General features: G+C 42.2%; 1 protein-coding gene across 2 annotated transcripts in view; it reads right to left on the bottom strand.

Annotated features, from left to right (window-relative positions):
• Window positions 1-922: 922 nt before the first annotated feature.
• lnx1 (ligand of numb-protein X 1) overlaps window positions 923-27,842 on the bottom strand; it is a 52,701-nt gene continuing 25,781 nt past the window's right edge. For both annotated transcript variants that reach the window (XM_061028976.1, XM_061028984.1), the window contains 9 exons: window positions 21,572-21,819; window positions 17,389-17,544; window positions 13,969-14,177; window positions 11,748-12,182; window positions 9,616-9,750; window positions 5,492-5,669; window positions 4,160-4,406; window positions 3,380-3,538; window positions 923-1,968 (listed from right to left, as the gene is read on the bottom strand). In XM_061028976.1, coding sequence (XP_060884959.1) covers window positions 1,833-1,968; window positions 3,380-3,538; window positions 4,160-4,406; window positions 5,492-5,669; window positions 9,616-9,750; window positions 11,748-12,182; window positions 13,969-14,177; window positions 17,389-17,544; window positions 21,572-21,819 — 1,903 coding nt within the window. In that variant the 3' untranslated portion in view covers window positions 923-1,832. The remainder of the gene's footprint in view (window positions 1,969-3,379; window positions 3,539-4,159; window positions 4,407-5,491; window positions 5,670-9,615; window positions 9,751-11,747; window positions 12,183-13,968; window positions 14,178-17,388; window positions 17,545-21,571; window positions 21,820-27,842) is intronic.

Below are 27,842 nucleotides of genomic sequence, written 5' to 3'. Positions count from 1 at the left end.
TGTGTGTGTGTGTGTGTGTGTGTGTGTGTGTGTGTGTGTGTAGAGGTGTTATGAGGTGAGAGATGTTTGAAGAGCTCTGGTCTGGATAGTAGATGTCTTTAGCTCGGAGGATGCTGCAGCATGACTGCTTGGCTTTAATGTAAAGGTCTCTCTGTGCCACTGGTGTTGGACTCTTTGTTACTCAGAGTCCGGGCCTTGAGGGGGGTCTGCAGAGGCTCAGCAGGCAAACAGAAGGCCCTGTGGTCCTGACTTATCTCAGTCCCAGCGGAGGGAAAAGAAAAAGGCAGCAGTATCATTCCTGTGGGAGCCAATGCACACTCTGCCTCCTTCTGTATTAACTTTGAATTAAAAATTCATCCAGTTTCAAGACACACACACAATGCATTTTGGGTATTTTTCAGCAGGATGGAGAGACACAGGGAGGCAGCAAAGCGAGGACACAAGCACCGCAGTTTAGAGAGAAACAGTGAAGGGAAAGAAGACAGGGAGAGGAGGAGGCACGGAGACGAGCAGGCAGCATCATCACACAGGTCTCACACACACACACACACACACACTAATAATGAAAAGGATTAAAAGACGACGACAGAGGTATCATTTCAGTGTGATCTATGTTTTAGCAGCAGCAGCAGGAGCAGGAGCAGGAAGGAGGAGGAGGAGAAGAGAAGCCACAAACACAAAAAGTCCCAAAAAAAAAAAAAAAAAGGACAAGGAGACAGCAAGACGATCTGTGCTGACCGAGGGAGGAAATTAAAGTCTGACTGACTCTGATCCACTTAATGAGCAGCACTGCCCTGTGGCATCTCACTGAAATGTGGCTTTATGAGAGACGCTTAAAATGATTTTGATGTTTTTATTGCATCAGACATGTTTCAGCAGCTTTAATCTGTGTTTTTTAAAAACAGGAGTGTTCTCACACAAGTCTCTTTTTTTCCAATGACTTTATTGATCATTTAACCAAATGTACCATCAGGTATACTACACAGGCCGAAGCGTGACAGACAGAACCAGACCGCCCACACACAAACCAAGTCAGTTTTTTTTTTCTTCTTAAAAGTAAGAAAATGAGTAAGGCCTCCACAATTTCACCTAATTAAATATTCTTTTTTTTTTAACATCTTATGAACACACTGATCTCTTATTTTCTTTTAAATATAATTTTTATTGCCAGTGGTTTGATAATTTAGTCATAGCCTCTGAAATCAGAGAAAAAAAAAAAACCTCAACACAGGACTACTACTTGGCAACGTGTCGTCAGGTTAACAGATGAAGATGACAACCACTGTCAGTACAAACAGGATGGAAGCCTATGTTTGAAGGCCGAACCACAAACAAACAGAAGAAACGTATCACAAGTGCTTGGATCAGAACTTTTTTTTTTTTAGACACCCAACATTTACAATAAAGAAATGTGAGTCCAACTTAATGCATACCATAATATTTAACTACTGGTAATTGGCAACGTGTTGTGTCTCCTCTCGATCCGCCCACCCCCACCTCTGGGTGCTGTGCCAGAGAATGAAGTGTCCTCTAGACATCTGAGTTTTGAAGTGGCTCAGTCCTGGATCCTCCCTGTTTCTGTGTTCATTCTCGGAGGGGCGGGGTTAATTTCTGGTTTAAAAAAAAATCCAGTCTCAAGTTTGTCCCTCTCCAAACTCAGCAAAAAGTCTCGGCTGTCCATCAGAAGGGAGAAATCCAAACATGTACAGCTCTAATCTTAAGCTCCTCCCACACAGCAGGGCTGAGGGGGGGTCAGCCAGTCTGAAGCTCCACCTCCCACATTTGTTGGTCCATGCTGTGAAAAAAAAAAGCAGCGCTGGAGGGTTTCAGAGCTACATCAAGCTGCCCGGCCACGACACGACGGTGAGAGTGATTCTGCCCCGCAGCTCCTTCAGGAGGCGGACCAGCGCTGTGTGGGTCATCCCCCATGTGCTCTTCCCATTCACCTCCAGTAAAATGTCCCCACACCTGCAGAGTGAAATCACAAAATATGCTTAAAACAGGAGAATATTTGACAGCGTTACATTTTGGTATTCAGAGTCCAAAGAAAGGACGTTTGAAACTACCATAAAATTCACAATTTAAGAACTAGTGGTGTTTAAAACACAGTCTGTGAAGCTCTTTCAGTACCATCTGTTTTCACCATGTGGAGTTACGGTTGTTGACCTCTCAACCTAAAGTGATTGATACCATACAGATTTGCTATTACATTTATTTATGAAAAGTAAGAAAGGTGGGTCGAGCCCCCCAATGTGCAGAAACTTTAGACTTTGCTGCAGCAGCTCTGGCCATTTTCTGTATGTCGACCCCGACTCTCCAACGAAAAATCAGGATTGTTATTGGCAAACAGCCAATACAAGGAATTTGTCTTTGTGTTTTGGTACAAAAACGATGAACACAGAAAAAATTGGAAAGCCTGTCTCTCTTCAGCTGGCCTGACCAATCTCTCAATCCAAAATTAACATAAGTGAAGACCGAGAGTGACAAGAAGTGAAGGCTGAAACTAATGGTCACTTAATGCCATCAATAAGTTCCACTGAATATTTTTAGTTATTAGATCAATCATTCAGTTTATGAAATGTCAGAAAGCTGCAAAACATGTTTATCACAATTTTTGCAGTGGAGGACAAAAAAGTGGTTTCTATTTTTTTGTCAAATCATGAATTTTAAAATACTTTTTATAAACAAAATGACAAAATCCACAAACCCTTTCATTTCAGAAACTTTAACCACCGAGTGTTTGTCATAATTACATAAAAAGATGAATTGTCTTTCTTAATTAAATCATTTAAAGATTATGAAAAAAAAAGGCAGCCACTGAAATGGGAAACAGTTACAGTGGATCCCAACCTTTAAACACGCCCCCCTTCATAGTGATTCTGTCACTTAAACATGACATCTTTGGTTAAAGTGACTTAGAGTTAAACGTTTTTTTATCCTCATATCCATTGTCCTTTGCATCTAACAGAAAACTTCCCGTCTGCATTTGCCAAGGACAATATCTTTCATTTCAGGTCCCACTGTAGCTCTTCCTGTCTGCACAGGGTCAGCTCAGCTGTTTAAAAAGGACTGAGATGTCCTCGAGCTTTAATTCCTGTGAGAAATACTCACATTTTTTTAGTCTGATAGTCACTTTGCGCATCATAAAAATACAATCGTTTAAAATCAGCCTTTTCTATACAACACAACATGATCAGCAGATCATTTGATTTCAGAAACTTTAACCAGCAAATGTTTGTCATCACAAACATATCAAATAAGAAATTTTACTCCTGTCCTTGCAGCACTTAAATAAATTATTTTAGGATATTAAAAACGGATCTTTCTGCCTCACATCTCTCTCCTCTGCAGCATTCAGAGATAAACACAGTCTGTATACCTTATCCTGCCGTCGTTGTAGGCCGGCGTCCCCTCCACGATGGAGCGGATAAAGAAGGATTGATTGCAGTTGACCTCCTCTTGACCTCCCACGATGCTGAAGCCCAGGCTGCCCGAGGTGCTCCGCCGCAGGACGATGTCTTTGCAACAGTACAGATGCCTGCATGAGCCAAAAAAAGAGAGAGATTAGAAACGCTAATCTCTCCACTGCAACTCTTAAGTTATATATATACACTGTGCTGTACTGAAAGCAGCCACCGCTCTGGAGACAATGGCCGAGCTAATCTTTTGAACGAAGGGGTGACTTTCCCTCCCAGGAGGTAAAGAAACAAAGAGAGTCTGACTTCCATATCGCTCTCAGAGATAGCCCAGAGTGAGAATTATATTCAAATCCTTTATGTTGGACTGGACTGCATTCCCATGGTGGATCAGGACTCAGTTTAGACTTCTAATCAATTCTACTTTTTTTTTATTTCACTTTAAGCATTCATTGTTTCCTGACTTCATGACAATTCATAAATATAATATATATTTTTTTTATCTGAAGGAAAGTTTCTCACTCTCAGAAGTTCCACTGATACAACAGCAGTGAATATTTAAGCAGAAAAGTAAGTTTGAAAGTATAATGAGCTCTCTCTCTCCAGCTGGCTCTGTCATCATTTCAGTTGGCACCAGCTGGCACGGGTCAAAGGGACCAGTGTGGGGGGCTTAGATTATGATAGGCTCAGAAAAAGTGAAATTGAGGAGGTAGAAAGAAGGTAGAGGAGGCGTGGGGATTCACCTGGGGAGCTGCAGCCATGACACCCACAGCGGGGAGTAGTCGTCGTTGGGCACGGGGCTCTTGGTGCTGTCTGTGGGTGAGGGCGCGAGGCAGGGGGGCAGCGCGCAGTCCTGCAGGCTCTCCTCTGGAGGACGCATCTCCAGGACCTTGAGCACGACAGGAGACGAGGTGTTCTTCAGGTTTGCCACGGCCTCGCCCCGCGTCACCCCCGTCAGGTCCACCCCGTTCACGTTTAGCAAGATGTCACCTGCGGAGGGGGGGAGGAAGGGGACAGCCTCAGCCTCAGAGCAGGGTTTCTTGCCCTCATTAAATCTTTTTTCAAAAGACCTCACAGGGCAGGGACTCATCATCTGCCTGATAAATATTCAAAAACCTCCCTGCTCCAACACAAAGGATGGAAACCAGGAGCCACCTGCGCTTTAAAAAGCCTCCTAATGATGAAAGTGGTGCAAAGAAAAACAGACAGCAACGGTCCAGCCTGCTAGAGAGCAGCTCAAAGGACACATTTGCTCGGCACAGATATGCAAATGAACAGTCAATCACAATGCAGAAAACGTGGTTCATAAGCACACAAACAGAGGCAGCTGCTGCTGCTGTGTCCCACATGAACACAGTCATGTGCACCTTGAACTGTGCACAGGACAGACTCTGTTTATTTCTGTTTTTAAGTCTTTTTTCTGCCGTTTGCTCCAAATAGCTTTCCTCTCATAAACAGATCCTGAAAGAGGGGGGCATTGAGTTTAATAACAGGCCTTAATATGGTAATGTTAAATGATGGATATGCTGGAATCAGCAGTTAGGAAGAAAATGTCTCCCCCCCTTCAGTCAGCTGCATTACAGACTACAGAGGCTGCCGCTATTGCAAGCAGGTTACTTGTGTGCAGCTCTGTGATTTGCTCTATTTCAGAGCCGACTGATTCCATAGAGCAGAATAATTAAGCGCTCCACAATAAGTCCTGAGTTCTGCACCGCTCGTGTTTGTTTGCGGTTTTTGTTTAAGTCTTTTAGAGCCAATTTGTGGAGCGCTGAACCGCGGCGGCACCGCTGAGTTTTTTCTGCTGCTTCAATAAACTTCATAATGAAACATGAATCTTAAGTGTTCATCAATCATCCTCTTCTTTATATACAAAGTATTCATCATCAAAGCTGAAATCCCCCGACAGTCTGCCAGCCTCACAGAACAAATACCCCGTCCTATAAATGAGTAATTATCTGCAACAAAGCACTGAACATGACATTGTGATAAACTACATGAGTAATGTTCAAATAATTAAAAGGATTGAGTGTGCAGGTGAGTAATGGATGGAGACATCAGTCGTAGCTCATTAATACCTTTACGGATGGAGCCCTCCTGTCCCACCACTCCGTCAGAGTCCACGTTTGTGACATAAATTGGGAGGTCCCACCCTCGACTGGACATCCCTCCGGCTACTGTCATACCCAGCGAGTCATACGGCTCCTTAGTCAGAGTTACTGTCTTCTCGTAGCATGCAGGCTTCTGACAGGCGTCCTGAAGGAAACACAGAGAGTTGCTGCGGATAAGTTTCAGAACACGTATGGGAAATCTAAAAGCAACAGAGATGTTTTTGTGTCCCAACATCAAGATTTTAAGATTCTAAAATACATGTCAGGACAATGAAACATTCAAGTTCTTTGTTAAAATGGTAAACTTTAAATATTTTACTCAGTCTGTCTCGACGCATCGACCTCTCAAGCAGAAGAAACAGAGGAATTGGTAAGTCAGTTTGCAGTTTTTAGATTGAATATGAAGGAGTGCAGGAGGACATGCCCACTTCCTACTGCAGAGACTTGTAAGAGGTGCGGGTGAAGATGGTGGTTGTCTTCTTGACAGTTAAACTCAATGAAATGATAATTTCCTCAATTGAAATTGATCTCCTGCTAAAGGTGAGCAGCTCAGCTAGCAGCCCCTTTACCAGACATCCTCTGTCTTCCTAAGAGCATTTGACAGAGACTAAAGATTCCTCTATGTTGTGTTTCTACTGTTTCTCAATTCCTAGTTCAACCTTGTACAAGGTTAAATACAGCAGGAGATTTTTCACAAAAATAAGCTAAGCTAATGTTAGCTGCAGAGGGATGGAAAGGCAGAGATTATTCATGTTAAATTGTATTTTCCTTTTTTTTTTCCCGGTTGATTTAATTTAGAAAGAAGGAAATAGGCTTCATCAAAAACCCCTGTGATAGATGAATGTGTTTGGCTTTGTGAACCTGAAAAGACTTTATTTAGTGTTTGCCCTGCCAGCCCCCCTAGTTTTTTCGGCATTAAATCCAAATGAGCTGATGTGAGAACGCAGCAGGATATAATCAGGAGAATTCATCTCGAGGAGTGGGAAGGATTGGTAACGTTTATTCCCTGTGATCTGTGCACGACCATACACTGTCTACATGTGACCAGTACTATCTCCATGCACGTCATTAAAATGTTCTTCTATGCTCTTTTGTTGATGTTGTGATTCTGTTGAACTGCACATTGCATTTATACATATGAAAATATTCTCATACTAGTGTTGTATAGCGGTGTCTGTTGCTTCAGCTGCAATAAAAGCATGTAAATCACTGTAACTTAATTTAAAGTTAAGCTAATGAAACACTGGTTTCTTCAAGCAGCCACTATTATCAGGGTACTCTAAAAAGTGAAAGCACATTAAAATGACATATGATCAATATAGACATAAAGTTATTGTGATTATATATACAGCCATAGTGGATATAAAAGGTCACATGTAATCACATTGTCTGGTCTTGGCTGTCTCTGATTGCGTATCCACACTTTAATAAACACAATCACTCAGGACCCAACATGATATGAACTTAATTGTTGCACCAAGGGCACCTCATATACGCTACATAATCAAATTAGATTTGGAGGAGTACATTTGCATATTAATAAAGTCTGTTTTCTCAGGGATGTGTGATAGTTGGCTTGATAACAGGAGGATTCACATGAACACCAGCCCTGCTGAGCTGAGGGAGCAACAGTCCACCGACACAGACATAGGTGGTAATTAATAAATGACCTCATTAGCATAAAGTGTGAATTATAATATACGATGGTGATTAGGACAGCGGGCAGCTCAAAGTGCCTCTTCATTGCATGTGCATGTTGGGATATTGAGAGATGATTTATTCATGGACGTCATGATGTGTGATTTGGTCGGCTGAGCGAGTCTGTGTGTGGGATAAAGCGAATCGGATTATATTTATGGCGGGTGTGTTTGTGTGTCAGATGGGGGGGGACAGCGACGCAGAGTAGAGTAGTAATGAATAACACATGGACACATTGAGGTTGATGGGATGTAGCTTTTACTGCGTCGCTAATGTGCTGCATTCACACATTTCTGCTGCGCTCACACGAGCAGATCGCCTGGACGTCATGTGACTGACCCCGGGGGCACAGCACGGACTACAGCTGCATAAACACTGTTTACACACACACTGCCGACCTACACAACACACTGGAGGCTGAGGGAGAAGTGGACTGTATAATAATGCTGTGGGTGCAGTGTGCTGAAATAAACATATATGATATACTGTCATAAAGAGCAAAGGATATCACAGGGGACTATGAGGAATCTGCATCTCATCCAACACCATGAATCTATAAAGTGTCTCTTTGACGTCATGCCAGCTCTCTTTTATAACAATTAACTAGACCAGTATAAACAACATAACACATTTATTTAAATATATTTTATTTTAATAAACAATTATTTTTTATTTGGGTTTTTTTATTTATTCCTTGCTTGTTTAGGATTGGGGGGGAGGTTACCACCACTTCCATAAGGTGGGAAACACAGGGTAACTCAGGATACGATATATATGTATACGATTTACGATACACAATATGATATGATATGATATACGATACGATTTATAATACGCTATATGATACACTATACGATATGTGGCACACAATAACAATTATTATAAACACTATAAAAATAGTGGACATCATGTCTGACTGAATGTTTTTTAAGTAGAAAATCTTTTTGTAGCTGTAGAGACATACTGGTGTTCCCTGTTGTTCAAAAGTAAACGGATTGTAATGAAAACAAACTTCAATCTTTAGCAAACATGAAGACATGCCATTTGTGTAAAATAAAGTCTTGTACTACAGCAGTAGCATAACTTCTCATTGTTTTGCCACACAGCTTTAAATGAATAATAATCACTTTAATTATATAGCACCTTTGAAAACAGATGTTTACAAAGGGCTCTGACTGACAAAGCAAAGGCATAAACTCAGGACAATAACAGCATAAACACCTACAGTCCGGCCAAAGAGAGAGAAGTCCATAAAGATAACACAAACACAAATACAAGAGTGAAGAAAGACACAACGGGCAGGTCTCAAAAGACAGGTCAAGTTATAAAAATGCCTTAAGAAACTTAAAACTCTGTTAGTCCAGCCCAAGGTTCTGATTGGCTTAAAAATAGATTTTGTAATCATACTTAAATAATCTCAAATCATAAAAAAATACATTTGTAACTTAACATAAAGTGAAAATGTTATCAAATGGATCTCTGTTAAGTAGATATGTAGCAGTCTGTTGCCTGAAATATGAGTTTGATTCAGCTTCTTAATAGTAAATGAGGCTATCTGCACTTCTCTTGTTTGATGTCTTCATTACATCATCAGCACATGAGCATTTGGTTCTGAATAAAGCTCTGCCGTAGAGCACACACACCAGCTGGCCCACTTGCAGTATATTTGGAAACTATTTTAGCATTTTTCTATTTATACATATGATTGACATTAGCTATCAATAAACTGCTGCATGGTCTTATTCTCTCCTTAGCCTAGCTTCCCCACACTTGCTTTTCTACAGTGGCCAGTAGGTGCAAAGGCTCCGCAAAAACTGAAACGACGATCATTAAGCGATATGGGCAGAATATAAAGAAACGCTTTGCAGTCAAAAAGGAATATAAAAGCATTAAAAAAATTAGTTTCATGAGGCAATCTTTTCTCTATAGCTTGAACATTCACTAGGCTACTTACAACCTCTCAAAAATCATAAAATAGTTATATCATGAGCCCATCATGGTTTCATACTGTGAGCTGAGTACATCATTACATCCCTACTTTTAAGAACAGGATATGTCTACAGATTCCGTTAAGGAAATGAGAAAATCTTTCAGCAAAGGATGGAGTAGGATAATCTTAATCCTGTGAGGTGAGCGCCTGTTTTCTATGTGGTAAAAAAAAAAAAATCATGGCTGATTTGGATGCAGTGTGTCTCTGAGAGAGAGAAAACTTCCCCTCCAGCTGTACTGCCAGAATGACACGCTCAGCTTTGATGGGGGAATAATACCTCCACGGATCATTTGCACCTGAAAGGGAATATTTATCACGGGGATGGGGAGACAGAGGAATAAAGCTCGTCTGTGTGTCGGTGCTGTTTGTGTCTCATGTGTATGCATCTGTATTTGCTGCTCACCAGGAGTGTTTGCTCTATATCCACAGGGGAGTACGGCGGGGGACCGTCCATGCCCCATGGATCTTCTTGTAGGATGTCCGGGGTGGGCAGGCAGATCTGACGAGACACGATGAAGTGTACACGCTCCTCACTCGCCTGGAAAACATGAAAACATGACGGAAAGTTTAGATACCCGCATCATGTTATTTTTTTTTATAGTTTTATTAAGAAGTTGTAAACACCTGTCATGTTTGTCTGTTATATTCATGACTACAAAAAAGCTAACTGGTTAGCGTAGCTTAGCGGGACAAACTGAAAACAGGAGGAAACAGTTAGCATGGACATGATGAATGGTAACAACATTCAACTAAAGAGCACCTTCAAATAACACAGGCAATGAAAGAAAAGGGACTCAGCTAGTGTGTACACTGCAAGCTACTTTTAGAATATTACATTAGTTGTTATGGAAAAGATGATCATTTAGCATCTTAGCAAGCTAGCACATGCTAACCGCCGGTTTTTAGCACCTGCCTGTCCAACAGAAAGCAGGCCAAATCCTCGTCTGGGGCAGCACAAGTGGTTGCTTTGCAAAACGTGCTGGGATAAATAGTATTGGAGACCAGGCTTTTCTAATCCTAAAACATTGGTTTACTGTTGTGTTCAGTAAACAAACCTTGTGGAGTGCAGGTCTGATTCAAAAGTTTTCTCTATGAAAGACAACGAGTGACCAGAGGAGAGACTCGCGGGCTGTGGGGTCTATACTTCATAACTTTCCCTATAGGCTGTCACTTAGCTAACGTACAGGAAGCTAGCATAATTACAAACTCCACATGCTGAAAACAGATGGTACTGAACGAACTACACAAAATTGAAACTGTTTTTCTTTGCTATACAGATGAAAGTCACTATATTGTATAAATAAATTATGATCTATATCTATTGGGGGGGTGGGCAGGTAGCCTAGTGGTTAGTGTGTGCCCCATGTAAGGATGCTATAGTCCTCCATGCGGGCATCCCGGGTTCAAATCTGACCTGTGGCTCCTTTCCCACATGTCATTCCTCACTCTCTCTCTCTCTCTCTCTGATTTCTGACTCTATCCACTGTCCTGTCTTAAAATAAAGGCATAAAAGCCTGAAAAGTAAAACTTATGATCTATTCCTTTAAAACCGGTCATAAAGTAAGTCTTGCTAAAAATCTGTTCCATTCACATCCTGAAACTTATTTCGACATATTTATTCTCAAAGCATCAAAACGTTACTATTAAGAAGTTCTCTGTTCATTCTACAAGCATCAGAGATGAGATTTCAGTCACCTCCAGAGTTTAGTTTGAAGGCAAAATATATTAATGTTTTTATTTGTACTTTTGAATTCATTAAAAAGTCATTCAGGGAGAAATTCATCAAGCATCTGATCTATTTGAGAAGGCAGGAGACCTCCAGGGTCTGGCTGCAAACCTCAACCTTGATCTATTTTGTAAGTCTACTCTTCCTCTGCTGCAAACTCTCCTCCTAAACTGCCAGTCCTCTCACTCTCATTCACAGATTCATATGCAAAATAGTCCATCAGACACACAGACTGGCTGGCTGCTTCTCCCCCCCCCCCCCCCCCCCGAGAGTTCTGCAGGTCTCTGCTGCACAGAGCTGACTCCTGAATTAGCCAGTCCGGCCCATTATTGCCTTAATTGGACTAATTTAATTTCTACCCTCTGCCAGTTCTTAATCTCTGACAGAGAGTGGCCATGCTGGCTCCACAGAGACCCTCGAGAGCCGCTCAGACAGGAACTCGGGTCCAAGAGACCCTGCACAGTCAGCCGCAAAAAATACTGCAATTAACCACAATTAACCACAAACACACCACCATAGACTGGCATCAACCAGGAACCAGAGGCCCGCCACATGCTGTCCATCAGGGAATCACCACAATTAGATACTATTAACTGCAGCGAGAGCAGACACGACAACACAACACAATTAGCCTGAATCACCACAATTATCTTTAAAACCTCAGGGAGACAATCAGACCAGAACACAGTCGTTTATGGTCTGCATCAACATGTTGACTCATTAGACTCCCAAAGCTCTGAAAGTTCTCCAAACAAATAAACTGTGCTATCTTAGTTTAATATATTGAAGGAAAGATCTCTAAAACTGACCTGGATGAGCAGAGCCGCATGTTCTGGAGCTCCATAACGTAGATCGTGCCCATTGATGGCGAGCACGCGGTCCCCGATACAAAGCTGTCCGTCCCGCGCCGCCAGGCCGCCCTCCAGCAGGTGAAAGATGAAGACGCCGTGCTCGTCCGGCCGCCTCACCAGCTTGATCCCCAGCTGCTCGTCCGGGGCGGTTTTATTCAGGACCACGTGGATGCTGTCGTCCCTCAGGGGGAGGTGGGGCAGGCCGTGGGACAGGTGGCCCCCGGGGACGTCGTGGCCGTGCAAGTGGCCGTGACCGTGCGGGTGGCTGTGCGAGTGTGAGCGGTAGCGGTGGTGCTGTTCTCTGAGCACGGTCAGTCGGAGGAGTTGGCAGGGCTGCTTGAGGGTTGCCACGGCGAAGCAGTGCGGTACATTACTGATGTCGATGCCGTTCACCTGAGAGAGAGCGAGAGGGGAGCAGTTTAAAATCTGTAGAAACAGGGACTGAAATATTAAATGTACATAAATTGAGTCTCATTTAGCAACCACAAAACCTGAATGGAAATAAGTTTCATAACTATAAGAAAAAACCTACTGTTAGTACGTATTTTCATGGATTCATTCATCTTGATCATTTTGTGGATATATCTTTGAATTGTGTAAATCTAAGAGTAATTCTTCTTTTAGGTTTGTGAAGCTGTAATACATATGTGTTAGAGACCTCATAGCAGCAGAGTTATATTTGGATTGAAGTGTCTGTTGTGAGCAGAGAAGGAAATGTGACTCTGAGACTGAAGAAATGTAAATGTCTGATATTTAAGAGTCAAGCTGATGTCTTCTTTCTAGCCTTTTAGAGATGAACCGAAGCAGCCAGGAATTTGTAGGATGTACCTTTTAGCAGAATATAATCAACACTGTGAAGATGAAGACTTTGCCACTTTGCCCATAACTGTCAATGATTGCAAACGATTGTGAGATCTTGGTCAGCATGGGTCAGCGATGGTCTGCACTTTGTTAGCCATGTGTGTTGTGTTTCTGTGTTGTCTGACCATGGCTGAATAAATCTAAGGTGATCCATAGTCTGTTTCACGATTTCATCATTGTCCATTTAATACAGAAACAACCCCCACCTAACACCTACTTTGAAACAGCTTTTTTGCGCATTACAAGACTGTGGCAGTGTGGGTGATGGGCTGATTTGCATCTGCCTGGCTCTGCACACAATGGTGCATGGGACATTTCAGTTCTGAAATGTTACCGAAGTGCAATGGACTTGATGGAGTCATTCCTATCCTACACATCTTTCTTATGAAACAGGTGTAGTTCTGTTAAAGGCTTTATATGTGATTTTTTGATCCAGTAGATGTCGCCCTTGAGCACCAGCATGAAACCAAAACAACTCGCGCTGCATTGTTGTGTTAGCATGCTAATGCTAGCGATCTTTATTATGCTCGTATCTTCACACTGCATGTAAATTTACCTGAAATGAGCGTGATCTAGAAACACAGTTAAGCAGTGAGTACAGTATGTTATTCTTCTTTTCTCTAGTCCCTCAATTAAACAACTTTTATACACGAGGGGAGGAGTCAGCCGGCCGTCCGGGCGATGTAAACAAACTGAAGCTAGGACTCTGAAAACTCTGAAAACATCACAGACAGTGGGACTCGGGTGTTACACCCATTGTAGACAGTCATGACTCACAGAGTTATTTTCAGAGGATATACTTGATTTATATTATATTTAAGTGTGAACAATCACATATAAAGACTTTAAGTTTCTGCTCTTGTGTACATTATTGTTCATAAAAATGGTTTAAATACACATGCTATCTAAAGGTATTTCAGTATTTAGTTTTAAATAGCTTTGGTAATTTTTGGACACTATTAAACATTAGAATAACATTGTATTGTTTTAAAACATGTGGTTTTAAAAAGTATGGAAGTATTAGAACATTTTGACAATCATACTCTCAACAGCCTCATCTGTCAACAGTCAGTCATTTGTGGAGTAATGCCAATCATGGATGAAAAGTTGTGTGACCACAAGTTGACTCATAAGATATGGTGCAATATGATATATAAGAAATATTTGCACATAATAACATCAAATTCTGGGAATCTTTCAGAAACCTAAAAAGAAGTTGGGAGGCTTTCATGGAATTGTGTCTCGTGCTGTTTTACATGGAGACGTCCAGCTTTGATTTCTTCTAACTGATTAGTGAAACCACTCTGCTCTGTGATACCTTCAGGATCATGTCTCCAGGCAGCAGGCGACCGTCCCGAGCGATGATGCCTTCCCTGTAGATATCCTGGATGAGGATGCGAACCAAAGGGGTCTCATTGCCACCGACGATGCTGATGGCGAGCGGGTCTGAGGGATCGCCCCGTGTGATCTTAATACTGGTGAGTTCACCATCGGGGATCAGGTGATGCAGCTGAGGGAGAGTCAGCACTGAGGGAGAAGAAATAAGGTCTGAGTTTAGCTCTTAATTTAGTACAACGAGAAAAATCAAACAAGGTGCCAAATAAAAAAGGAGAGGAAGTGAGAGAGAGAGAGAGAGAGAGAGAGAGAGAGAGGTAGACGTGGTGGAGAGGGCGAGCAGTGAAACCAGCTGTCTCTACTCCCTCAGGTTACTAAAACAAACTTGTACAAGCCAAAAGGGAAAATTCACTTGGCTGATCATCCCACTCAATGTTTGTATCATTAGTCACTTACATCTGTAGCAAGTATGCTTGGGAAAACCCTCGATTTCAAGATTTCCACAAGGTTATTACTCCGGTTGGGATGCAAGAACAGTTTCAATGTTTCAACAAACTTAGCTTTGATGACAAAATGGAAAACAATTTTTTTTTTCTTGTGAGAACTAAAATCATTTTTCGCCATCGTACCCAAGGAAATAAATGGGCATCATAAAAGTATGATTTCTAAAAAATAATAAATGCATTTGATGCACATTGTCGATCGTTTCCACACCTACAAAACAACTTTTTGAAGCTTATTTTCCAACAATAAATATATCCAAATCATAGGACTGTTATGCACACAATAAATCTAATTCAGAGATATGGTCTTATCTGCTGTTTTTTATCTCATTCTATTTGTACAAACTCCCCTCCCTTCATTGCCTGGTTGTGAATTACACTTCACAGCAGAATGACATATCCTGGATTGGACCATTTGGCGGTGGGTGGGGATCTTTTTGTGGCCATTTTGGCCAACAGCCCTGGCCAATAAATGACAGAGAAGATGTATTCCTCCTCCTTATTTTTTTCTTCTTCTTCTTTTCTCTCTTTCTCCCTTTCCCCTCAGCCGGCTGTCTCGGCTCCGTTGGTTCTACTCACGCTGCACTTTCTCCTTTGCAAAGTCAATATTTTGTCGTTATCGCAGCAGATTGCTTCCAGGGTGGAGACCACATTAACACAGGGACCTGCAGCCGTTATGCAACCCTTATTTCTCTCCCATCACACTCTCTTTCAACCTGCCTGTCATTGGTCTCTCTTTTTCATCCTCTCCCTCAATCCATGGGGACTTCACTACTCATTTATTTGTTTCCTTATCTCTATTGTCTTTCTCTGTATCCACTCCTCCCTGCGTTTGTTCTTCATCCTCTCCCTCCATCTTTGTCTCTCCAGTGGCAGCCAATGAATATTTAATCTATTCTGTCAGTCAGTGTCTAATCTAGTCCCTGATCATTCATCATCCTTCATTCTTACGCAATAACAGCATTCCTTCTCTTCTCCCATCACTCTGCAATTCTGCAACAGCAACAACAGGCCGGCTGTAGATTTTTTACATTAAACACCTCTTTCCTTACTTCACAACGTCTTAAAGGTCTAGCACTTCTGCTCTCCCTGGGGGACTTCTCCATCAAGTTGGTGCAAACCCTGATGACCCCCAGCTGCAGAGCCGGCCCTAACCATTTTGGTGCCCCAGGCAAGATTTCAGCGGTTGCCCCTTAAATTGCAGGCAGTTTGACCACTAATATATTATATTCATCCACTTAAAGAAAACTGGCATACAGTTTTATATTTAACATCATTTATTTATTTTAAAATAAAAAATACTTATAAATAAACATGAATAAAATGGTAATAACTCTAATATTTCTTATAAACAAATACAAATAACTAGTGTAACAGAACAAACAATATCAAACAGTGCAGGGAGCAGAAGTGGTCACACACAGACGGCCCAGGGACAGCAGGGGATGGATTTAAATGTTTTGATTGCATCTGGAGAGAGATGAGCATTTGTGAAACGATCGGCATTTTATAATATAGTGTGAACACAAAATATTATTTTCTGTTCAGAGCAGTACAGAAACCTCAGCATAGTTTTTCAGGTGAGCCCAAACGTTTCCATAACAACCAGACCTACAGGATGCACAAATATCTATACAGTGAGGACTATCACAAAATGCATTCATGCTCTTAGACATTAATACTCTAAATGCAAGAGCTTAAAACTATTAATGACAACAGGAGGAGGAAAATAAACATTTTAATCGACTAGGGTGAAAGCTAAACTTAGTACACAAAGATGTCAATAAATATAAAAGTAGGTTTTGTGTCCCAAACCACATTAGAACAAAAGAAAAGGTGTATTACTTACACTGTTTATTTTCTTAACATGAATAATCTTAACCTAATAAAAGTACAGTGGAAATAACTGATGTTAACTGGAGCTAGGAAACACTGACTTTACTGTCATCCATCAATAACAAGCTATCTTCACTACAACAGATAATTGATCTGTGCAGCACGTTACCTCTGTGTCTTTTTCACATTTTTCCCCCTCTTCTTCTGTTTCGTCCCTGGGCTCCGGAGGGCTTTGTTGTTTTTTACATTACGGTCATTTATAAACGTGATATTAATCCGTATGGTCAGTGTCATTCACTTCTAATAAGTCACCTGGCCTCCTCCACAACGAGCAGGTAACGAGCAGCTGTGTTGTGATGAGCCGCCTCAAGCAGGAGGCAAGAAAATAGAGCCTTTTTAAATATGATAGTTGTGTTTTCATGGCTTCTTTTGTATCATTACTAAATGATAGCATGAAAATTATATTAGATAAATAATATTTAATGGTATTTAAACGCATTTTTCCTTCTATTTCTTCTTCTTATCTTCAACTTTTCTGCCGCACTCATTTGGGGTGCCAGTGGCGCCCCCTATGGAGGCTGGCGCCCCTAGCATTTGCCTATACTGCCTATGCCACGGGCCGGCCCTGCCCAGCTGTGTTGGAGGACGACAAGAGGACGGGATAAAGACATGGAGGAGGAGGAGGAGAACTGGAGGTGGAAGAGAGATGAAGGATGTCATCAACCACATCTCCTGTGACCTCTCGTATCCCTGCCTCTCTCTCTCCTCGATCCATCTCCAGTGGTGCACCGGTGGACTTATGCAATCAGCAGCTGAATTATTAAAAGCAACATATGCTTCTGTTACACCGTGTGCTCCCAGTTGTGTCACCCTCCTCACACAGCTGAGGGAACATCACACATGCTCACATTGTTGGTCACACGCACACACTCTGAGCCCTCTCTCTGGACCCTCCTCAGGGGAGCAGGATATGCAAAGGCAAGCAGTGGCATCACGCCACAGAATGCACAAAATATATACCCACTTTAGGAAACAAGACAAGTCATGCATGCTCTGATGCATACCTTCCGGTGGAACACTTGAATTCCTTGCATTGTCCCTCTCCTCAGACGTCTCGTTGCTGACCGCGTTGCCGCTCTTGGTCCGCCGCAGCACGCTGAACGCCCGGTTCAACCTCCTGAAGGATCGGCTCCTCACTGAAGATCTGTCAAAGTTCCTGACTGTAAAGAAGACAAGGGGAAAAGGAGAGGTCCTTTTATAGTATACTTTCACCCTCAACATGCCCAGACATGTCTGAATCTGCCCCTCTCACAGCCAATCAGAGGCCTCTGCCTCCTCATGGCCTCCTCAGTGACTGTTTGAGATCTGTGTTGATGTTTTGATGTGTTGCTATAGGTGCTGGTGAGAAGATGAAACCCCTGTTTGGTCCATCAGATTTATTTTGAATAATACACACGAGTTTCAAGGTTTACCAGATGTCACAACAAAGCAAAAAAAATGCTTCAGTGGAGTATTGAGCAGTGCCAAAGAGCTTTTGTTTTTAGAACTGGGTCCTTTTTGTGTTTGTATAATGCCCAAGGTCATGCATTTGCTACAAAATGAAGGACATTTAGCTGTTTTACCTTATCTCTGTCTGTCACAGCTGGGTATTTTGTTCGAAAATGCCCTTGGTTTTTCTGTGCAGCCCATTTTGACAGGGTGTTAAAAGCTGGACTGTTGCACTGTCATTCAGTTTCCTCATTCTGTATACAAGGTAAGAAGATAGAATGGGGGGCAATATCGCTCCTCCAATATCAGGAAAAGAATGGCAGAATCCACGCCTGGGTAAATTGTTGTGCCAGGCAGGAACAACATCGAGACAAAATGTTGAAGCTTCTGTAAAGTGATATTATAGGATCTCTGTATAAAATGCGCTTTAAATCCCTTGGGTGCAGCTTTGTGCAAAAGCTGAACTTGTTCTCCGTCATTTTAAATCGTGGAAGAACAACAACACGCTCCTTTTAGCTTGGATTGCTCATCTCCACCTTACCTTGGATTCGCTATGCCACTACCACAAATGTGAGTGCAGAATATTTTTTATGGAAGAGGAAACATTTTGGGTCGTGTTTACATGAAAATGCTCCACTGAAAACTGAATCATTTCTTAGTTTTCAAAAAAGTTCAGCGTTCAGATGACATTTTGACAACAACCACCTTCCACACTGATCCACAGATACGACTTTGAACGCTGTAGTATACATGCCAAGTCAGTAGTTTGGGGTATGTGTGAAACAATGTGTGAATGAGCACATATTTTTTCTTCAACAGAGCCGCGAGGTGTGAACATACAAAAATGGAGAACACACAAACGCTTGTTTGGACGCACCATGAGGTTGGGTGGCTAAGAGACCTTAAACTAACAAGAGAGTACTTTTCAAGACTCCCAGGCGACATTTTTCACAAACAGAACTCTGCGTTGTTGTTGTAAAGTAGTCCAGCTGCTCGCTCATGGACTAGAAGCATAATGTGAGTGAAAAGTTTCAGTTTGTCAGAGGAACTGCATTTTGCCACAACAACAGAGATGGCGCTGCTTTTCAAAAGTTTGCACTCTGGAGCCCGTTTAAAAAACTTTGAGTTTTCATGAACCAGAAATGCCATCGTCAAATTAACGAACAGCCATAACACAACAAACTGTTGCCGTTTTTAACTCTTGTCGATGCTGACACGACATTTAGATGTTTTTATTCAAGTAGAAATTTTGAGTGAGGTCGGAGCTGTGGCTCCTTTCTCAGGATGCATCATGGTACAAACATTTAGGGACAGGATCTTACCAACCAGCCTACCAATGTCTACATTTTAGGGAATCTGCAGAGCAACTGAACCAATTTTCCTTTTTTTACCAAGGTAATAGCTGCTGTTTTGAGCACATTGGAATAACTTCATGTAAGGGTTCATGAGCCAACAGCCTTCTGTGGCTTAATAAATGTAACTGTAATTGATTGTGGAAACACTGGACTTCACTTTGACATTAAAAAAGATGAGGCACTTAATGTGGTTTGGTCATGTTATGGCTGCAGTATGGACAGTATGGATCCAGTGTCCTGGATTAGATCCTTGGAAACATTAGTGTAAACATTGTGCTGTTAACAAAACAACCGAGCAAAAGTTTTATGTGGACAGTATTTCTTTTGTTAGAACTTAGAAACACAGAAGGAAAATGTTGAACCATGTTTTTAGTGTTTTTGCTTGACAACTTTGTTCAGTCATTTTCTGCAGCGCTCTGCACTGTATCACAACTCTCTTTATGTCAACACAGTGGGAAGGAAGGAGGAGACTGTTTTTCCTTTTACGCCCGTACATCCTATTTTTGCAAAGTTTATTTGTAGAGTAACTTAAAGTAAGCTCAAATAAAGCTTTTTTTTGTGGGTGGAGGAGCTTTCAACTTTAATTAATAACTCCCGTCCTTGCTGAGTAAAGTTACACGGTTGCATAACGACAGCAGTGATGTAACACACCATGGAGTCTAAAAGAGAGAGACCCTCCCGCGACGGTTTCTGCTACTTTACTTAGAAGAAGACGGACAGGTTTCAGGAGGCTGCAGAGGAGAAGCATCAGCCTTAAAGCCCGGCTGCACGGTGCAGGGCGCAGAGAGGCCTCTGCAGCACACCTCCCTCCCCCCTCCCTCTCTTCCTCCCTCCCTCCCTCTGCGGGCTGGAGGAGATGCAAGGCCTCCTGACAGCCACATTATTCTTTAAAAGCGCCAGCCGCTTCTGGAGCTGACAGCTTGTTCAGCAGTAGTGGTGCTTGTGGTGGTGGTGGTGGGCGCTTAGCCGGCTGGGCCCAAAGTGCTGGTGCAGCGTCATTTGGTGTCCCCACTGCCTGCATGCTCACGCTATGGGGGGGGGGGGGGGGGGTAAAGAGAGGGAGGGGACACTCGTGACTGCTTTCTGGTTACACAGGTGGGAGAAAAGGATGGAGAAGGAGGGGCATACCAGCATGGGCTATATTTAACCTCCCTCTCCTTCCGTTTCTCCTTGACTGTATAATGTCCCCCGCTCGCTCGCTGACTTTCTCTCTCTGTTTTTTTCTGCTGTTTCCACACACAGGGTTTATGGATTTGTGTAAAAACAAGGTAATACAGTTGATTTGCTAAGAGGATTTCTATCAGAGACCATTAGGGATAACAAAGACTGCATTAAAGGTTGAATTAGCTCCTGGTTATATGTTGCTAGTCAGCAGGTGTAACGTATGTTTGGACAGAGATCACTGATCAGAGGTGATCACTGATCAGAGGTGTGGAGTAGTGAAGAAATACTCAGATAGAGTTTTCAGGCATCTGTTTACTGAGAACTTTGAACTTTTACCCCTTCATGTTATCATGTATCTGTTCTTCCTCCACACAAAGACGTTTGTTGCTTTAGCTTTATTTTACTTTTGTTTGCATTTTTGCACACCACCTTCCAAACATAAAGACCAAGTTCAACATTAATGGACCTACGGAAGCCCAAAGCAGGTTTACATCCATTTTATTCTACACCCTTTGCTAATGCAAACAACTACACATGTTAATTAATTTCAGTCGTTCTCTCGATAAAACAACCAAAACGTTATCAAAGGGAAAACAGAGCCAAATAAAATGTATGGATGCGTTTTCCTCTTAGCGCTTTCATAATGAACAACAATAGAAATGACCATTGTTTTGCATATTCATTATCTATATCTATATATATTATATTTGTGCTTATCACACAGGAAGTGAAGAAAGTAAAGCGGCCAACACGGCTGATAACGAGGAGCAGATTCAGAGCAGAGAGACATCCCCCATCCAAGTGATCGACACTTTGGAGTAAAGTAAGTGTTCACTATGTCCAGTATACAGTTTAATAACTTTATCAAATATGCCATGATATTCAGTAAGCTTTGCACAGAAACAGCCAGTAGAGATGACTTTCAGAGGGACAATTTAATACCATGAGGACATCTCTGTGACCCAACTTTACATTTGTGCTTCAGTAAAAGTAAAAACAGAACTTCTAACATACTTTAACTCTCACTAGAGATTTTGTGTACACAAATTTGAACCTGTACTCGAGCAGATTGGTAAAGAATGTGTGTGTGTGTGTGTGTGTGTGTGTGTGTGTGTGTGTGTGTGTGTGTGTGTGTGTGTGTGTGTGTGTGTCTCTCTCTCCTTCTCTGGAGGGGGAGAGAGAGACACCACATGACCACAGGACTGAACACACAACCACAAACAATCCGTTTCACACTCACTCTTTTTGGAGCTGCTGCGGGCAGCCAGGCTGGTCGTGCTGCCCGACTGGCTGTTGTCCTCCATGCTGGGGTCGAAGGCGGGGTTGACCAGGCCGGGCTCGTCCGACAGGAGGGCCACGGCGGCGGATGTGGGGCCATCGTTGGGCAGCGTGGCGATGGTGAGTTCTGACGTGCTGTCGGTGCACTCGCCCTCCTGCGAGCGTCGCTTCCTGTCCGCTGAGAGCCCATAGTGAGACGCTCCTTTACACCTGCACACACAGAGGGCGACATACACTCAGATTTAAATGCTGCAGTTTGTTCTGGAAATGTCGATGAAATGATGACATTGATAATGTGATGAATTTGTAATAAACGACACAATCGAGCAGGAATTATGAGGAGAATAAATGTCAACAAGTTCATGTTGATGCTGAATGAAAAGGTCACATTTTAAAGACTGATGCGAGCAGATTTCAGCCTGAGGCTCTCTGCTCACCGACCTTGATATCCCGCCTCACACAAAGGCTGCTTATCTGACCTTAACACTCACACAGGTCCCACACAGCTGCCGCTGCTGCTACAATAACAACAAAAGCGGTGGCAGAATCTATTTTCCCCGAGCGCTTACTTTGAATTCATGCAGCACCTCTCTCTGAGACAGCACAAGAAATGTCATATTTACTCTCATAATGAAAAAAAGAAAATACAATTTCGGAAGCTTGCACACCTCCTTTGTGTGCGTGTCTTTAATCACATGTAGGGAGGGTTCATGTGTGTGTGAGCAGCCTGACAGATGATTGAACACAAATGTAAGAAAACACTCATTAGAGGGGAGAGGGAGGGGAGCTGACACCACTTTTGAATATAAAACAGAGATGTTCTTTTCCCTAAAAACAAATCTAATTCCTAAGTTCCAGATGTCGTCTTCCTGTCAACAACACCAAACAAAAACAGTGTCTCTCTCATACACACACACACACCCGGGTACACACTCATCCTCATAATATTATTCTGCATGCAATAAAAAGGCTTTCCACTCTGACATTATTAAATTGGGAATGTTTGTGTGTGTGAATTAAAGATATCCCTACAGAGTGGGGCGTCGTATTGTTGGAGAATTTTTCCTCTTTATCTGTGAGCCATGAAGGCTTTTGAGCTGACGTTCCATCAGAGGCAGAATAACACGGCCGTGTCTGTCGGGCTGTCTCTGTGGAGCCATCAGCACAAACATTAACTGGGTTTTAATGAGCTGGATCGAGACCACGCTCCACTTCAGCATCAGCTCAGGAAAACAAAAGGAAGCAGCATCTATTCTCCTCCGCTGTGAGATATGCTGCTATACTGCTGCATCTTACATGGAGGATATTAGGGACAAGAAGGAAGGGTTGAAAGGTAAAAGTGTTCATTTAAAATCATGGGCTCTACATTTAAATATATCTTATTTATTAAGTGGTACAAAATGTTTTGGAAGTGCTCCTGCAGATTGCATCAACCAGCAGCTGTGAAACAGGCTGTCTGCAAAAAAGTATGTCCACTAAACTCTCTCAGATTGTAATTCTAAATGTCTGATAACATACAGGTTCCCTAAAGACGTAGACCTTTAATAAATAATATAGACCAGAACCAGCTGCAACAGCTCTCTCTCTCTAAAGCCTCCAGACTCAATTGACAAAAACAGTAATTTTACCGCCTCAGAGAACTTGAGATATGTTTGTCTTCTGCTGCCACAATCAGGAAGCTTTTGCAGTATTGTGTGACTTTGGTATTTTTAATGTTAAATATGAATCCAAAACAATACTTTTGGGAATAGATTTTGCCAGTGGCAGACCAGCAACTCCAATGTTGTACGAGGTAAAAAGTGTTGATGTGTCGGGGGAGAATGAACCAGCTCTATATGATGGCTCTTTATTATATATATATATTTATATATTTAGTACACAACAGAGAAAAGGGACAATATTTCTCCATACTCCTTTGCCACAGACACACCCAGTGCTCTGTGGTATAACATTGTTGTTTCATACCAAACATCATGTAAATAGTGTTATTCTGGGAATTATATGGTTAGTAAATGACATGCACACATAATCAATCATAGGTCAATAAAATTTTTTAGCTGATTAAAAGAAGCCTAAATGGAACCAAATGAAGAGCTGTTTGAGTCTCTTACTGAGCGGAGCTAAATGATCCAGGTCTCTAAAAGGAGCTGGAGATCCCATCACTAGTAAAATGGCCATTTTGATCTGCTAGTCTGCTAGCTTTGCAACATATAACAGCTTATTCTTTTAGAGAAAATGATCTTTCTCTCCAGAAAAGTCTGTCTCTTGTTGCAGTGTTTCTTAGAGAATTCAAATCTGATTCTGCTCTTGGCAAAGACAGGACAAAGGTAAAGGTACAATGTGAAACATTTTACACTTTTTTTACTCAAATCTATCCGAACATCTAATATATCATTGAATAGGTGAAATGGTGGCCATCACTGTCCAGTTACAATAGAAACCCAGATTACATGCTGTTGAGTGGTTGAGGCCCAGGGAGGCTGCTGCCCCCCCTCAGGGCACCACATCACTAGAAGGAGCATTTTGTCTCAATAAGTGAGCTGTCAGAGTGGGTCAGGCACTCTGTCTACATTTCATAGGGAAAATCATTTCACCCTGAAGTGGGCTCTATATCTCACTTGTATCCACGAGACTCACAGTTAGAAACAACATCACAGAGAAGTGAAGCACCTATTGATCTCACTCTGACATAACGCCAAGAAACAGTACATGTGTCTCTGCATGTGTGCATGTGTGTGTGTGTACCTGTGTGTGGGCAGTGCCATGGTGAGTTATTCCTGTTCATTCAGTTAGCAAATTGAATGCTATCAAGCATGTCTGTGCAGGAACACAGCACTTAACTGAGTGAAGTGGTTGAACAGAGCAATATTTCAATCAGCTGCAGAGGAGGAGAGGGCAGCGCTGCAGTCTTCAGAGGGCAGACGCTCTCCTCGTGTCACTCACCATCAATTAGAAGAATTAAAGCTGGACGCAGCTAAAAAAAAACAACTACTGGTACTTACATAACCGTCTGCAAGGACGGAAGGTGTGATAAAAATAGTAGCTCCCCTGACATGAACCTTTTATTCATGCAGTAAGCCTACAAAGATAAATATGAAGAATGTGCAGCTCAAACAGATCTGTTGCAGTGAGCAAGTTTTCTGATTCATCTGCAGAAAACATAAAGACTTGAAAAAGGGGAAATCTTTATTTTTTCCTTTGCGCCTTTAAGGAGCGTCTCTTTGTACACACTAAGCTGCTTCTCCCTTTATTATTTTAAAACAAAAATAAAACTTCAAACATGAACCTGAAATAAAGCACATTGTAATCATTTCTCTATTATTATTATTTTTGGTATTTTAGAAAGCACTAGACCATTGTCATGACTGTTTTAGAAGAGCAGATCAATGATACAAACGCATTAATTGGCTTTCTTTTTTTTTTTACAGACAAACAAGCTGCCTGCCTTCAGAGATGGAAATGAAGGACAGGGGAGGTGAGCTGAAGGGGGCTTATTGCCTTAACCAATTGGCTAGCTCGGTCTGCATGACTCTTGAATAACCATCCATGAAATTTGATATTGCAGTTTCCAGATGATGAATCTAAATGACTTCAGTGATTCATCTAAAGCTGTTTTCACATATGCACTCCATTTTTTGGGGGGTTAGGGGGGTCCATTAGGCAGGACATGGTGTAACAACAGGGGCAGGGCAGCTGTGACCAAAAAGATTTTGTTTTCTTTTTTCTAAACTTCACCCAGGAGCATGATGGGGTAAATAAACCGAACAGGCATGTGGTTGCAGTCTTGTTAATCGGTGGCCTGCTAGACCCATGTCTTGCAAAATCTCTGAATACCATGTCTTTTTCATGTAAGCGGGGTTTTTATCTTAACAGCCTTTTCAAAGACTTCTTGTATCAGGTATGCATTACAGACGGATATACTCAGAGTCTACCTTCACAGATTCCAACTTTAACTGTGTGTATTTGGTACAAAACTCAGAGCTGCTGTGACCATTTCTCTGTAACATTGTCCTCGTTAACTTTAATCTCTCCCAGCTGGTGTTAATGTCTTCATCTATAAATAGATTTGCTCCTCGACCAAAGTGTTCTGCTGCAGCTCTGACTATAGACCATTAACTGAATAGTCTCTCCCGACATGCACACTGTATAAGACTTGTGGTCCAAGCTGACTAAATGGAACTGAAGTCTTCAAAACTGTTCCTCTGTTCAGCAGTGCGAGTGGAAAAAAAAGTAAAACCACAGTCCGTCAGTGGAGACGGCTGAAACACGGCTGAATACAGGTTCATTCAGTTACATAAATCTCACAGACCACCCAAAAACTTAGAGAGAAATGTCTGTCCAAGTTTTAATGAATACACACTGCAGACAAGTTTGGAGAAAAGAGATCTTAAGGAGTTCATTTCCAGTGCATGAGCTGATATCTGAGAGCTCCGAGACAGAGGATAAAAAAAACAACAAAGAATAAATATATTTAGAGCTGTCGCCGAGAACAGCAGATAGCAGGACTTGGTGTTTTTTGATCAGCCTCAGAAACAGAAGAGTCCGTCACAACACAGAGCGTCTGCACAGACAGCAGCCATTGTTTACTGTGCCACTGGTTTATTAAAGGCTTTGTGTCCCGTTAATTAAAATCTCCTTCCTTCAGGGGATAAGAGTTAGCCGTAAAAAACCCGCAGCTACATCTCAGCTGCTCGGAGTTTAACATGAAGGCCACAGTAAGTGCTTTCTGAGGTTAAAAGCAAAGGAAGCATGACAGAAACCCCCTTGTCTCTCTCTCAGCGGGGTGGTCCTGGAGATTCAGAGCCAAAATGAGCGAGCCAATTAAAGTGTGAGAGAGAGAGGTGCAGAGCATCGAGGGAGGTACGCCTGCAAACATTCACACTTTCCCCTTCTCTTGTTAACAAACATCCCTTTGTGTTTAATGATGGGAGCCTGGGTGCTCATGCAAAACCATCCTTTTTCTAATAATGCATCGTTTTTCAGGGGGATGATGATCACTGAGCTTAGAGGTTTTGCTCGTTATGGCAGCGGCATCGTGTCTCGGTCAGCACAGCCTCAGTTATCACAGCATCTCTCTAAACCCCCGGATCTGTGCAGAGATAAGGAAGCGAGGACGCCGAAAAAACATCCTCCGCACTCATCCTCCCCCTACTCCTTTATCCTTTTTCTTCCTCTACTCCCTTTTTTTTCCCTCCACTTTTCCTAAGCGCTGTAGCAATTACCCATGATGCCCCTGTGACGCGATGCTCGTGCTGAAGCGCCCTGGCTCTGACACAAACAACCCCGTTCTTGTGAGGTGAAATAAACACCAGCTCACAACTCATCAAAGCCTGTGAGATTCGGCAATCCTCTTTAGGGGTGAGTGGATTATCCCTCCTAACCCAAATACTCTCTCTCTCCGCTCCCTGACTGACTGCCACGGCGGACAATCATGTTAGGCCTGACTCCACAGACAGCGCAAATTACCTCCGCCGAGGTGACGAGTCCAGGGTCGGGCAGTCGGAAAGCAGACACTGAGCTGTGAGGATTTCTCACGCCTGTTATCAATGAAATGGTTTTCACTCCAAAAGCAAAAATGTATTCTCAAACTAATCAGCCGAATAGCCTCTGCATGACCCACCAGTTTGACTAACTTTTCTCAGTTTAGCTCCGTTTTCTCTTTTTCCAAATTCCATTATTTTTCTGGAAGTGGCAGCAGGCATTTTTTGTTTCTGATGAGTTCTGACTCCAGCAGCAAACTTTCTGACGAAGAGGAGAGACACTCTAGTTGCACCAGGAGGTAGCCTGCAGGTTTTTTCTCACTGAGAATTGAGTTGAATACAAAAAGTGAGCGTATGTGTGATATATGACGGAGTTGTCTTTGTGTGATGGAAAAATTTGCGGGAAGTGACATCGTTAGTGTGGGGTTTATTCTTGGAGCGCTAATAAATGTGGGGATGCACTTTTGCTTCTTGGAAACAAACTGAAATGTTATCGACTCTGCCGCATGTGAGAGCTAAAAAACAGACACTTTAAATTTGATTTAACCGCCTGCAGACAAATTATAAAAAAAAATATTCACAGCTAACAAGGCTTCCTTCCCTTTTACTACCAAACAAATGTAAGGAATGCAAACAAAACAATATTTAAACAAGAAATGTTGAATTCCTTTTTTTATCTAATGAGGTTTTATGGCTTCATTAAAGGGGATTTCCATATTTAACATGGACTCTTATTCTACTGCATGTTTTTGT

This window comes from Labrus mixtus, chromosome 3, assembly GCF_963584025.1.
Source record: "Labrus mixtus chromosome 3, fLabMix1.1, whole genome shotgun sequence".
Taxonomy (NCBI): Eukaryota; Metazoa; Chordata; class Actinopteri; order Labriformes; family Labridae; genus Labrus; species Labrus mixtus.
The sequence above is the reverse complement of the archived record's forward strand: the minus strand, read 5'-3'. Positions and strand labels throughout refer to the sequence as shown.